This window comes from Melopsittacus undulatus, chromosome 3, assembly GCF_012275295.1.
Source record: "Melopsittacus undulatus isolate bMelUnd1 chromosome 3, bMelUnd1.mat.Z, whole genome shotgun sequence".
Taxonomy (NCBI): domain Eukaryota; kingdom Metazoa; phylum Chordata; class Aves; order Psittaciformes; family Psittaculidae; genus Melopsittacus; species Melopsittacus undulatus.
This window is the reverse complement of record NC_047529.1, coordinates 70,542,487-70,557,584: the sequence shown is the minus strand read 5'-3', so window position 1 is coordinate 70,557,584 and position 15,098 is coordinate 70,542,487. Positions and strand designations below refer to the sequence as shown.

Genomic DNA, 15,098 nt, shown 5'->3' with positions numbered 1-15,098 from the left:
AAATGAGCTGCTTAGAAGTTGTGAAGCCTCTATCCTTAGCAGTTTTGAAGCCAACTGTGTGAAGCCCTGAGTAACCTGGTCTGATCTCACAGCTGATTGTGTTTTGAGTAGAGGTGGGACTAGGGACCTCCTGAGGTCTACCAATCTGAATTCTCGTAAGACCTACAATTACTGTGTTTGACGATTTGATAAGTTCTCTCTTTTCCTGCTTTTAAGGATACAGCCAACCAACCTGGTGCAACTTTGTACTCTTAAAGGTATAGTGAAATCTCTGGGGTAAGTCCTGTTGGGTTTCTACCCTACTCTTATGACTGTGGAATCCCACCCTGTGTGGGTTACCCAGCACATCATAATAGGAATCCTACAAATGCTTGATTTCTTTATTTGCAGATGGAATAGTGTTACAGATCTTTAAAAACTTAAATCTCAACACCCAACAAACACAACATTCAGAAATAAAATGAGCTAAAAATAAGAGCTAGTATAAGTTTAAGTCTCACCTGCATACTGGGGAAGCGATTGTCTGAACCATGGAATCCACCTGTACACCTTTTAATCTCAAGCGGTTTCCTATTAAAAATTCACAGTTTCTGTAACTCACACTTTACAAACAATATCAGTATAAACTGCATTCAGTGATGCACTGTTCATGTGTCTATTTAAAGATTGTTAGAGGCTTGTCCATAGGGAATAGAAAGTCTTTAAAAAGAATAGAAAGCTCTGGAAAAGAATGCCTTGAAAATAACTTTCCTCAGCAAATGTTATCCCTTTGGAATTTGCAAATGTTCAGAGTAATTTAAAGGCAAATATCAGATTACATATAAACAAAATGTTTGTTCTTAGGGTAACAGAACTTCACAGTAGTTCATACAAGTAGGTTCTTAATATTTCTTTGTTTTTTTAATAAAAACTTGTTCACAATTAGACAACAGGACTTACTGAATACATGGACTGAAACCTTTTTGGTTTTTGAACAGAGGTGTTCAAAATTATAATATCATAGCAGATGCTGTTGTTCTGGGACTTGTAAATTCATTGGTCAGAACATGTAACTAACAATAGCAGGCTCAGTAAGTTCAATATATGCCAGTGGATCACTCAAAAAACAGATTCAACTAAGTAGTTACTCACATGCTTAGCTTTCAACACTCACTTTGAAAATTCTTAAAGTATGGCAAGGCAGGCTCAAGTATCTGACAAAGTTTCTAACATTTGAAGTATGCATTGTTTCTTTGCAATGTCCTTTTGCTATGACAAGGATACCATGCTTTAATAACTATCACGGATAGGTATTAGAAGATAATAGCATTTGGAAGAGAAATGCTATGAGAAAACAAAAAATTATTAACTTATTTACTGTATAATCAAGTACTGAAAACTGTAACTTACCTAGCAAGCTGCCATTGGGAGTCTAAATAGAAGTGCAATGGTTCAATCCGGTCATTATAGGAATAATGGAAACGCTTGGGTAGCATCTGCTTCATATAAGCTTTGAAAGGCTGATTTGGTTCTACGCACTGAAAAGTTAAAAATATAAAATGTACTTCATTCAACCAACCTTTTGCTTATGTCATGCACAGTTCTTACAATGCACTTCAATTGCAAAGGTCCTGCAATAACTTCTACTAAGGACAATAGGACTCTGTCAGGTTTAGATTCATATGGTCTGAGAACACAACTAATAACCATTTAAATAACAAATACTATCTGGGTTTGCATTCAGTAGTTATTGGAATAATATTTACATTGGATTATGGACATAACTTTTTTTTTTTACAGAAAATTATATGGAACCAAACAGTACGGATTAGAATTAATGAAGATTCACACCAAGATATGAACATCATGATACATCCACAAGTTGTAGACTATCCACTGCAATAATTCTACATCTCTGCAATACAGAAAGTAACAGACATTCAAAGGGTTTTCAGACTGATCCCTCAAGGACAAATAGATTTTTCCACCAATTAAGATTCATTAACGATTAAAAAAACACTCCCAAAACCAAAAAAAAAAGAACATACCCACAAGCACACACGCACACAAAAACATCAAACAAAAACCTCCACTGTAATATTGGAATTTTTGGAAAGTGAAGTATCTATGCAAACAGTACTGCTCTCACCACCAGCAGTGTCCGCACAACTGAGTGACAAACTGATTGTGGTGCAGGCATAAGAACAGGTACAGAGCAGAAAAGCAAGTTTCTTAAGATGGAGGGGAAAAAAAAAGAAAGGAAAATAAAATCAATAACCTCTCTCAAAGCTGTTTATCTAAAAGGTGTGGGAAAGAAAATCTCATGCTTGTCCAGGAAATGGAGCTGAGCTTTACACAGACTTGGCCCTCAGCCAGTATGGTCCAGATACACAAGTTCTCAGTTTGAAGAGCAACATGATACAGTTAGTGAAAAGAGTCGAACACAAAACCCTAGTTAACGCACAACCAGATAGCCATATGACACTTTACCCAACTTTGACCTTCCACTGAGTAGAACTACTTTTGTTGTTAACTGCATTGCATATGGAAGGTCACCAATTCAAAGTCCAGATGCTATATAAGTAGCCCAGCAAACAGCTGATGCTATAAAATACTGCAAACGTCAATAGACATTAAGCTAGAACAACAGACACAACAACACTTACTGTGAGGTTTCTGACAATGCCTTCATAATTAACTGGAAGAATCATATGTAAGAATTAGTCACCTAAGTTAAAAAAAAAAATCAGATGTAAAATGAAAGCATTCCCATCACATCATATAATTAGCTGAGTTTCAAAAAAAAAATCTGGACATAAGAAGCTATTTTTCCAGAATGGAAACCACATAGAACAAAACAATCACTAAACTGTCACGCTACTGCTTTTATGGAATTTTAGTTCACAGTTCTCCTCCCCTCACTTACTTATTAAAAGATTTAAAATTTTAAACTATGTTAGCCACAGTTAGAAAAATAATCCAAGAAGTACATTTTCACAAAAGAGACAACTAAATGCTGCACTAATCAAGCTGGATTTTTCCTGCTTGCTAATAAACTTCTAAGGAAAAAGAAACAAATACAACAACCACGGCAGCAGTTTTATCTGGCAAGCATCCTTGGAAAGATAGCCCAAGTGCAAGCTGGCTAAGATCCAGATACTTAGACTCAAGCCAAAAGGGACCATTACATCATTTAGTTTGACATTTTGTATAACACAGGCCCATTACATTTCACACAGTTACTCTGTCCTGAGTCTGATACCCAAAGCACATAAAGGATCACACAGGCAAGGAAACGATTCATAATTCCTGCATAGATATATGCAGTTTTACAAAGACAGCTCATGCTCCTTCGTGAAAACAGTGCACATTTCAAAAGCAGGAGATGCTCTGCTTTTCTTCTTCCTGAACTTTCTCCTCCAGGGAGAACCAGGAACTGCATTTGAGAACTCCCATGCTCTCCAAGGAAACATTTAAAACAATCTGGAACAGCATCAAGCAATAAAGTAAACAGGACGTAAAGTCACAGGGGTTGAGGTCTACAAGTTTTAAAGGGCATGGAGAAGAATAATCTAGATAGACAAAAAAACACTATCAGGTGTGAAGGGAACACCTGTATCCAATATTAAAAAGTATTAAAACCTGCAGGCATTAAGTGTTCATCTAAAATGAGACTGCATAGGTTGGATGAGGCTTTGAGCAACCTGGTCTAGTGGAAGGTGTTGCTGCCCATGGCAAGGGGGTTAGAACTAGATGATCTTTGAGTTCCCTCCCAACCCAAACCATTCTGTGATTCTAGGATTCTATGAATCAAAGTTTAAAATGTTTAAAGCATTCATTGATTTTTATTCAGGTTTATTTTCCTATTTATGTTTATGTGTAGTTTACTCAGCTACTGTCAGGCCATTTGGCCATTTTTTTATATTAGGAAATAATACTCATGTAAAAGTAACAGTCTAACATTCCTTTAAGACAGAAATACAGCAAATTCATACATAAACCGGTAAATCAGGAAATGAGGTGAAATACGAGGGGGGCATTTTTGGGCTGTCTTGAGAACCAAAGGTCTGGTTTGAAGGAATGCCATTCACAAGGCAAAAGCGTTTGCAGTTGGTCACTCAAAGGCAGCCAGCAAAAGCAATCTGTAGGATTCAAACAAACTTTCAGCCCAGCCTTTAAAAAACACAGGTGCACTACTTCTCCTTTCCTCTTCACCATTACCCAGGTTGTACCTAGTTGACCTTCACTCAAGTTTACCAATGGAATATATGGATCCTACAACTGTATTCATATAGTACAAAAGTGTGTAACCAAGTAACAAAAATTAGTTTAGCAATTACATACAAGAGAAATACTCATCTGGAACATTATTAGGTCTTAGGCGAGCTGCAGGACCAGGTACTACTATGAAATCTTGAACATTGTCCAGATAGCTGTTCAGATATGCTGTTTTTCTGCAGCTCCCTGCTTCCATCCCTGCAAAGGGAAATAAAATTCATTTTAAAATGGGAATAGCAGTGTAGAAAAACCTTGTTGAGGCCAAAATAGTCTGATTCTCACCTACACTGATTATCTCTTGCATGATCTTGATAGTACAAAGCATAATTTCTACAGGTATAGGGTGCATCATTAAACTTGCCAGAAACATATAAGTATAAACTCCGATTATTATAAAAGCAAGTATTAAATTCTGATATATTGTATAAAATTTAATTTACCATGATCTGATATGAAAATAATGTTCAGGCATTTATGCAAGTTCATTTGCTTGAGACCATCCATCAGCATCCCTACTATGCTGTCCACTCTCTGTAACGCCATAATGACCTGTAGGGCAAAAATTGGAATGTAAAGTAAGTGTTAACACTTCAATTAAGAATTTATTTCTAGAGAGAGTGAATAAATTTTAACCATAACAGTATGTGCTAATAAAGAACAAGGAGCTCTTCTTACAGACTATTCAAAGCTAGATGCAATCCAAATATGTATGAAGGACACAGGGGACCTAAAACTGCAGCAACTCCCACATTATAGCCAGTGAGGGTGGTTTGGGTGGTTTCAAAAGTATGAAACAGAGGATGTTTATTGCATTATGAGGGGTACAGCCAAGGGCAACATGGAATGTCTTGCCTAAGAGTGCAGATGCTGATGGGAGAACACCAGAGGGCTGAAGAGGAAGCCAAGCCTGCAGTACTCTTCCTCAGAATCCCTGTTGAGAGAGACCCTGGAGTAAACTGTTCTTGAAACTGTGACTGGATATCAGTCTTAAATTATTTTAAAGGGACTGAAAAAGCCTAGAACAAACTACCAGCCTAGCCTTGTTCATGATCACGGGTCTGGTGTTCAAGCTCATTTGCACAGGTACAGCCACTGGAGATACTTTTGAATACGTGCCAAGTAAACAGTGCCCAAAAAAAGTATTTTTAAATTAAGTTATTTTGTAATCTCATTATGCTACTTGTATAAACTGTCTGGTTTTATGCAAACAAAGATGAGATGCTCCTGGGGAGACTATGTTCAAACCCTCAGGATCTATTTCTCCAAAGCATTTCTGACATACAGAACTTCAGCTCTACTTATTACTCAAAGAAAACTAAAATCAATTTCAACACTTCCCCTATACTGCAGTTCTAATTAGTTGTCTGATACTTTGCTGAGCACTTAACATTCATCTTTCAGTTCCTTACAGAAACAGTAACCTTAGAAATTGGCAAGAGGTTTTTACTGCTGTCACCACTGAGTTTAAATACCTGATTAAGATGCCCAAACTTCTTGACCATTCAAGACAAGAGAATTTTACAAAGTTCCTGAATTTCCAGGAGCTTTTTCCTTTGCATTTTTCACTGTGGTTTATTAAAAAGGTAGTGCTATTTAGTGTTCTGAAAATAGTAGCTGTCCCAAAAAATATTCTTATTTATAAAGTAGGTACAGCACAGACTGTGATGGGGTGAATATCCCTTTTACCACGCTCTTTCCAAGAACATATAAAATCTAACCGCAGGGAGATAAGACCAATATTCACCTAACCTTTGCACAGAGACTGTGGGAAAGCAAATGACAACTATAATATGAATGCTTAACCACCAAAATTTGGACTATTGCTATAAAAATCTCTATTCTTGCTAAACTGAATTATACAAACTTTCTGTGGTTCCCCCACCCCAAATCAACATAAAGAATTAGTAACAACAGATAAAAATACATAAAAGACATATCCAAAATTGCTTTTGCAATTTAAAAGTTATTGAAATAAATAAAATAGAAATTAGACTTACTAAATAGGCTGTTTATTGTATGCTTTGATATCAGTGTTAATTATGGATGGACTGTCTATTCACAATTCTTTTTCCTCATAAACATACTGAACACGGTTTTGGTTAAACTTTCATGATTCGTGTTAGGTTATTATAAAGTCAGAGCAAAGATTCACATTTAAAAAAATAATTAAGAAACTACAAAATACTTACCCCGCTGCTTACTGGTCCAAACTTATGGCCTGCGGAATCTGGTTCTTCTAAATACAGAGTGTAAAAGTGTGGTCTATATCAAACAGTACCAAAAATGTAATATTTTACATACATGTTGAAACAGTTTGAAGAGATTATATTTCAACAATGGATATCAAATATTGGAAACAACACTGTCAGAGGAAGGACATGTTCAAGGGAAATAGAGAAATGAACTTAATTATAAAATATTTCAGTCATAGAAACAGGCTTGCATTAAATACTTTAACTCTGTTAGAATACTGTATAAGATACTATTTAAAACAGAAATCATATTCACAAAGTGATTAACTGCAACACCACCCTAATGGGAATTTGCAATTGCATATGTACCTTTCATCTTCAGGTAACTGCAACCAGTGAAGAACAGTTATCACCCTTTCTTCAAAAGGGATTGAGCTGTATCAGAACAACAGAAGATCAACCAACCTTGTACTTCCAAAAGCTAAAAAGGTTTAGTCACAAATTACAAAGTCAATGTATTTTAGCAAAGAAATTTTAATTCAACTAGACACCATTGTTATTTAGCAGGATGCAAGTTTATTCTAATTGCCTGTGAGTCTACAGAAGTTAATGGCCTGATCTAAAGCTCCCTTGAATATTATCCCCATTGATTATAATGTGATGAGAATAAAGCTACCAGTATTGTGTTTATTATACAAACAAAAAATTGACTTCAAGATGCAAAATCATATGTAAGTTTTCACTCCTGTACTATATTTTGAAAAAGTTTCAGATTGGGGATGGTTTGTTGTTGGGTTTGGCTGGTTGGGTTTTGGTGTGAGTTTTGTTGTTGTTTTGTTAAATGTTTAAACAGTTGGAATACAAGTTCTCAACTGTCACAAAGTAGATGCTCTATATCAAGGACATTAGGGCTGAACGACTCTAAACACACTCACAAAAGATGTTCACAAGTAGAAACAGAAAAGCACTAAAGCTTCAAAGCTGTCTGCTCTTAAAACTGATTTTCTACATATTTCCTTAAAACATTTACTGAGCAATGATAAAATGATTAGACAAAGAATCTATGTTATACTGGAAAAAAAAAGTTAATTGGATCTTATCTTTTTACATGCTGTATACAGCTAATTAGAAAAGTAGGGTGGGGGAGGAGCAAATTATGATTTCTCTGGTATACATCCCATTGCAACAGTTTAAGTAAAATATTAATCCAAGACACAAGAATTTACATACCTATTGTATTTTTCATACAGGTTTGGAAAGGTTCCATTAACTGCTACGTCTGACCCAGGCCAAAAGAATGTAGCAGCTTTTAGACCTTGGTACATAGCCGTTAGCCAAATCTGCAGGACAACAATCACCATCAGTAGTGCATGTCACGAAGCTAACCAAGTAACTGCAAGTTCACTACCAGCTCTGTACCTTTTAGCAAGACCAAATTCTAAGAATGTAAGTGGAGCACACCATACAGTCAATCTTGCATGTCATCTGCAGTCCAGATATACCCTGCAGCCTAATTCATTATGGTAAATACTCGCGTCCCTTCTGCTGGGTAGGGACCTAGGTAGGGGAAATGTCTCAAGAACAGTGAAGTAAGAAGGGGTAAGAATGTTCTGAGGACTATGTCCCACATACTCTGAAATATAGAAGTAGGACTTTGGTCAGCTCTTCTGATTTTACTGCTGATCTCATGATCTGCAGATTTCTGTCTGCCTTCTGCATGTTTTCCTGTCTCACTTGTGCAAACCACTTCTCAGTGGCTTGCAAAGTCTACCCTTGTGTGCTCTTCCCCACCAAAAAATAAATTTGTCCTCCCACAATACTAAAACCAGTTACAACATTTGCTTCCTGCTATTCTTCAGGATAACGCTCACCCAAACTGTTCCATGCCACTTCTTCTTGATGGCATCAGTAGGTTTGCCACTGCTGTATAATTGAACTGAGACATTTTCTTTTAAAACCACATCTTTAGACTTAGTAGCAATCTGAGCACAGAGTAAACTTTTACTACTGCTGATTACTAAAACTAACTAGTTTGTCAATTTCCTCAGAAAAGTTAACTGCAAGCCCACTTCCTATTAAAACCAGAATAAATTCTGGTACCTTTATTAGTTATTTAAAGCAAGTTTTCTCCTTAAAGAAAAAGACATTTAAGTTCAACAAAGTCTGTTGCACTTTGTTTCATTTGTCATTTTGCTGCTCTAGTATAGCAGTTCCTAATCATGCTGAGTAATGCTTCTTGGCTGACTTAAAGTACCCTCTGTACTCTTTCAACATCACTATGCATCCAAGTGATATTAAGTAACATAACAACAGGCCAATGTACATTCTCAGCAGTGTATTAGTACTTACAGGCTGCCCTTGGTACCACTGTGGATTAAACTTCTCTTCACTTTTAAGGGTGAAGGATGCATTTCTTTTGGGGTCATACATCTTGTTATCAATTATACCATGAGATTCAGGATACAGACCCTGTAATTGAGAGTATACCTTATTACACTGTTATAAAGAAAAAGAACCTTTTACCTATATAAACAGATGTCTGTTAGACAAATATGTACAGTAAATAATCTATATGTGACTTCCACTCTACCAGTACCTCAAATTAACAAATTTAACAGCATTACCCACCATTGCCACTGAGCCCTACCTTCCAATTCTTAATTGCTTATCAGTGAGATTTAAAAACAAACAAAAATAGGCAAGAAACTTGCTCTGGGATCAAACTGAAAAACAACCTCTTACATTTGTTAAACAAATGTAAAACATTTGTTTTATCTTTAGTATCAATGACAAAGCAACTACTTCTGCTGAGCCTCCATCATATGGCCAAAAACAAGATTCCAAGGGAGACTTGCATATCAGCAGATGAAAGCCATTACATAAGCAGTGAAAGTGCTCAGAGGCACCAGATATTAGGTAGTTTTAAACAGACTTTGTGTTCTGCCTTCAAGGAGACTGGCTCCTTTTAACTTTAAAGGATATAACACCACCACCATTAGGACCCTGATAAACACCACTCCTGGAGAGCTGAGACAAAGCTCTGTAACTGTATTTAGGGGCACTCTCACATGGCTGCGGGGCATGATTAATGCCTCTTAGTTGCATATTCAACAACAGATATTTGTGAGGATTACATACTTAAACATCTCTGAATTTACATGCATATTTAAACATTCCTGAATCTGTGCTCCTCATTTATCGTAAGCCCTGACAAACTAAGAAAGTCAAAGAGAAGGTGTAGATCATCATATTTGACTGAATTTAGTCTGACATATGAAACTAAGAAGAACGTGCTGGATTCCAACCCTGCATTCAGTGTTGAAAACCTCATTGTTTCTTTTTCTTCCTACATGTAGAAGGTGATAAATTTACAAAATCAGCCTTGTGACATTCCTATCCAGGTTTGGATACACTCTATCAGAGTCAGTATCAATATGATGTTTAAATCTTGCCTTTCACTTCATACTCTTCTTTGTGTCGTGCCAAGCTACCTTAAAGAAGTGGAACAAAAGTGGTTGTACAAAAGAGTCGGGCTGCTCTGAGAGAGAGACTGAGATTCAGTTTAGTGGAAATATTTATGCAAGTGGGGAGTTGCAAAGTGATGTGACCTTCCATCTATATAGAAATTCTTGCTGCTAGTCTTGGCAGCATTGAATTACTTAATCACATTAGATCTGACCACTGATTTGTAGCCTTATATAATGACTGTCCTTATCAGTTATAATCTGCTTCATATTCTGAAGGGAAAACCTATTATTTTAATACTAAAAAATACACTATGCCCTTGAAGACAACTTGATAATGAACAGTCTCTTCAATAGTGCAAAACATAATACACAGGTATACTTACTGTGACAATGGAGTAATGATTGGGAAAGGTTTTTGAAGGATACACTGGTCTCATGCTAGAAGTATATGTTCCACATTTCTCTACAAAAAGGAAGAAACAAAACCAGCAAAATTACAGAAATAAAAGCCTCTAGGAACCCTTGCAAGTTTCTCTTATGAAGATATACATCCATTAAGAGAAATTAAAAAAAAAAAGAAAAAGATATTTCCAGAACATTTTTATTCTTCTAAGTTTAGGATTTTAATACTGCATTTTTCTTCCTATATTCATTTACAAGCTAACTAAAAGGATAGGATACAAATTTTACATACTTGTAATGACAACTTTAATGGTCATGAGCAAAACCTACAGTCCTTATGAAAAACATGAATAGATAAGAGCAAATAATCAAAGAAATCACACCCTGCAAAAGTGCCCTGGTATGCACTAAGTCAAGTCTGCATCCTGAGACCAAATAGCTACTTCACCCTGGGTGCTCTTTGAGATGAAGTGGACATGAGCACAGTGATGCCCTGGCTTTCTCAGTCACCTATCAAATTACTGTTTACTTAGCAGTCTGGAATTTTTTTTTTTTTTTATAAAAATGAGCTCTTAGTCTAGGGTGGATCTCAAATTTTTCTTTATTTTCATATACAAATCATAGGGCCACTACATAAAACACAAAGAAAATAAAAATGCAAGGTTTGATAACAAAAAGTGTTGTATCAGGGCAATTTGAGCTCATGGCATTAGGGCTTTTGGATTAGATCTCAGCTGAAATCATCAGTTTGAGCTGACCAACATATAAAGAAGCCAAACTGGAAAAGTAAATCCTCTCAAGTTACACAGACATTCCCTCCCACATCTGCATTCAAATTGCCCTTTGTACCCTTTTTGCTACTGCAATACACTTGACACATTTCAACCACTTCTAAATCTGTTGTTACAGCTTTTTTCTGAAACTTTTTTTGGTTTTCGTTGGGGGTAAGTGGGGAAGCTGGGATTTGGGTTTGTTTTTTGGTTGTTTTTTTTTTACTGTTTTTAAAGCAGGATAAAAGTGTGCTTAAAAACTTGGCTTGGCCAACATCCTAGGGGGTTTTGCTGGGAATTTCCTGAAGAATTATCTTTCTTCTTGTTGCCTTGGTTAAAGACAACTTAAGACAAAACAAGGATTTATTTTAAACTTACACTACTACAGCCAAAAAGCACATGAAAACATCTTCTCTCAATCCCATATGCACACATTATTTCTATGTCTCATCTCCATGCTGAATTACCACCTTTCAGCAGGTAGCAGAGAGTGACTGACTGCATAATAAAGCTTGCTAAACAGTTATGAAGACTTATCCAAGGAGACATCAGAATTTCATTGTAGGCACGTCTGAATTAACAGGACTAGATAATGGGAATATTTCTAACTAATAGAATGCTGGACTTGTCATCAAGTGTTTTAAAGAGAAGCTACAGATTTAGCATGTCTCTAATTTAATAAAGAGCAGTATGAGAAGTTAATGCAAGTAACTGTTCACTGCTTTGTAAACAGACATTCATAGATGGTCTCTTTTTGAACATCTACATGTAAAATGGATAAGTATGAACTCCATAAAGACTCAATTTTATTTTTTTTCTTTGCTTTAGTCAAGCACTTTATGGTTACTTGTGTGCCAGAGATTCATTACCCTTTCCTGCACAGTAAAATACTGTAGCAATGTTGTCTTTACAATATGACTCCTTCCACCATTTTCAGTGCTTAGACACATAGAACATGAAGCGCCTTGAGATTGGAAGCCACATGCCCAGGTGTCATGTGATATACACACTACTGACACCAATTTTCATTCATGAGACTTTCTCTTGCTGAAGAAAGCTTGCGTTATCTGGGCTTTTCACACGGCATTTTACTGGGGGCAGGGGGGAGGGGGGGAGGGGACCTGAAGATCTTGTAGTATATCCCATCATAAATGTCTTTTAGCAGATTACATAACATGCTCCAGTATAATGTAGAACAGTAGACATAACGCAGAAACATTTTGCCCCAGACAAGACTTCATTTTGTCATGTCCAAAGCCTGTATTAGCCATTCTGATTTTAGAATCTTTTAAAAAATTTAAGTTTTGACCATCAAAAACTCCATGGTTCTGGAGAAGTGGAGCAACATTGAAAAGAACGCTAAGATATTTGTATTTGTTAGTGGTCAGAATTTATCATGGTTTCAGTGGAAAAAGAAATACAAGTTTATTATAGAAAACAAAGACAGAAGTTGCACTGTAGTGCATCCAGTCCAAAGAATGCAGAAACTTCACATGTATAAATGGATATAATGTATAAATGTCACAGCCTGGAACTCCTACAGATGCTTTGTGGCACTGTTAGCTTGTACTGCAGCCAGAGTTATAACCATTTGCAAAGGCCAGCCTCTTCTTGCAGTGCTCGCAAAGTCTTCTTCAACAGAACTGTTCTGTAACTATATTTAATGAAATTGTTTCAAATGCCTTGTTTTATTCTAACATGGATCAAAATGAAAAAAAGCTAAAACCTCAAATACATCTGTGAGCTGTTATCCTCTGGAACAGGTCAAGTTGTAACAACCACTGTACAAAAAGCAAGTATTTTTACTGATTTATTTTTAAGCCAAAATGAAGCCAGTCACCCCAGGTAGTAATTTATGAATGTCAAGAAGATTGGTGTATTCTTCAGACAAGAAATACCATCAATTCTTTACAGACCACAGCCAAAATACAGACACAAAATGCAGTTAGTTATACTCTAGGAAAGTTAAGTAAGATGCTATAAAAGCTAGGAAAAAAACATGTGCTTATGAGGCTTTCATCTCTTCTGCAAATGGTTGCTAAATAAAGGTTTTCTCAGATTCAGCACATTTCTACCAGCCCTTCTGTATCACCTATTCCTAATCTCTTCCTTCTCTTTTACAAAAATAATCAAATGCTTTCTACCTTGCTTTGCATTTTCCAAAGCTATTCCATCTGAATATGAGACAACATACAGAATAAAAAGTGGGTCTACTTCTATTTTGAAGAAATAATGTAAACTCACAGTAAAAAGCATCCACCTCTTAAGTATAGAAGGGCTTCTCAGTAATTTTTAATGTTTCAGTGAAAATCCAAAGGGCCCTTTCCTCATGCCCTCTCCTACCTTTTGCCCTTCCACCCTCCCACACCTCAAATTCTCTGTGCATTGCTGTTGTTTAGAGCACCAACTTCCATTTACACGGAGGAAGAGTAAGGAATTTAAAGAGCAAGCAGAGCTCTTATTGATTTTTCAGATAAGACGTCATGATACTGCTTAGACAAATAAGTTACTTACGTAATTTGCTAATAACAGGTAGAAGTCCACCCCAAGTCCGCAGGTATTCTGCTCTGAAGCCATCCAATGAAAACAGTAACACTGGAGGTTTGGTAAATCTGAACAAGCAGAAATTGAAGTATTACAAGACTGACTCCAAGAAGTAATTTCCAACCACTTATTTCAAGAAAGTTTCCCTCACAGAGTGGGGATGTTCATTATGGGACTATATATCAGACCAAGCAAGTAAATCTTCCTAAGCAGGCAGGCTTGCAGGCTGTGAGCAGACCAGCCACCTAGTCACTCACCTCACAAGCTGGTGTAGCAACCCTACCCAAAAAGGCTGAGGATTACATGCACAGGGCCTGATTTCACAAGCACTCAAAAGGAATGAGAGAAGATGCTCATGCGATCTGCCTGGTGGGTTTGGAATTCCTGATCTTTAAATCAGTCCCACTGGAGCAATACTTAACCACTCCAACCCCTCCTCCCACCCCAAGGTAAAAGCATGGAAAGATTAAAAATGTGAAACCATGGCTTTCCCTTATTCTCTTTGCTCCTGAAAAATTCATTATCTACCTGGCATAGGGGGAGAAGTTATCCTTTTACATGTACATATATAGTGCATAAAAAAAAATGTAACAAAGTCTCATGTACAGGATTCATTAAACCAGCAACTATAACACAGATTTTTCCCCTTTATTGTCTAAAGATCATTTAACCAAAAAGAACATGATTACTGTACCAGAAGTACTACCAACCTCCACCCTGAAAAATGTGGCCTTATGACTGAAATACTGTAACAGTAGCATTTCTGCCTGAAACTTGACAGAACTTTAGAAGCGATTCCACCGGAACTAGCAAAAATAAATTCTCCCCTCCCAAGATCTACAGGACCTATGTTTGCCAGCTTCGACTTGCTTCCAGCTTCAGCCCCATTCAACGATTTCTCTCCAACTGTAAATACTTTAAAAAATCCCATTGCAAACAGGAATAATCACCAGTAATTTCTTCCTCACAGAAACACCACTCTATGTTTGACCCATAGATATGAAAACATGAGAGACTGCAAAAAAAAAAAAAAAATCACAGCAGTGCATCAACAACCAATGAAAATACAGATTCATATCAAAGGATTGAATATATTTTACATGCCAATTGCAAGCTCAGTTTTCCTTATGTTTACAAAGTGTAAAATGAAAATGTTTAAAGCTTTGTTGCACTTCAGTTTCCCAAAATAAAACAGTGAGAAGACCAGTATTTATAAAATGTTGACAATTTTTTTTGTGAGCTACCCCACAAAAAAGAAAACCTAGTCATTTACAAGTGAAATATTTATGTCTTAGTTCAGTCAAATATGACTACATTAAACTGAAAATAAGTCAGGCAACCAAAACATGTCTATCTTAAGAAAATTTCAATCAACAATGTGGACAACAGGTCAGCCAAGAGGCTTTAACTAGTCATAACCATTACATAGCCTACCCTACAGCCCAGACAGAATGAAACAAGATAGT

General features: G+C 36.4%; 1 protein-coding gene across 2 annotated transcripts in view; it reads right to left on the bottom strand.

Annotated features, from left to right (window-relative positions):
* The window catches only part of ENPP1 (ectonucleotide pyrophosphatase/phosphodiesterase 1), a 55,883-nt gene that overhangs the window by 16,335 nt on the left and 24,450 nt on the right, over nt 1–15,098 (bottom strand). For both annotated transcript variants that reach the window (XM_005154818.3, XM_034060792.1), the window contains exons 6-16: nt 13,603–13,700; nt 10,300–10,379; nt 8,799–8,918; nt 7,680–7,789; nt 6,819–6,884; nt 6,447–6,519; nt 4,698–4,806; nt 4,324–4,455; nt 2,646–2,677; nt 1,390–1,517; nt 501–570 (exon numbers count right to left, since the gene is read on the bottom strand). In XM_005154818.3, coding sequence (XP_005154875.2) covers nt 501–570; nt 1,390–1,517; nt 2,646–2,677; nt 4,324–4,455; nt 4,698–4,806; nt 6,447–6,519; nt 6,819–6,884; nt 7,680–7,789; nt 8,799–8,918; nt 10,300–10,379; nt 13,603–13,700 — 1,018 coding nt within the window. The remainder of the gene's footprint in view (nt 1–500; nt 571–1,389; nt 1,518–2,645; nt 2,678–4,323; nt 4,456–4,697; nt 4,807–6,446; nt 6,520–6,818; nt 6,885–7,679; nt 7,790–8,798; nt 8,919–10,299; nt 10,380–13,602; nt 13,701–15,098) is intronic.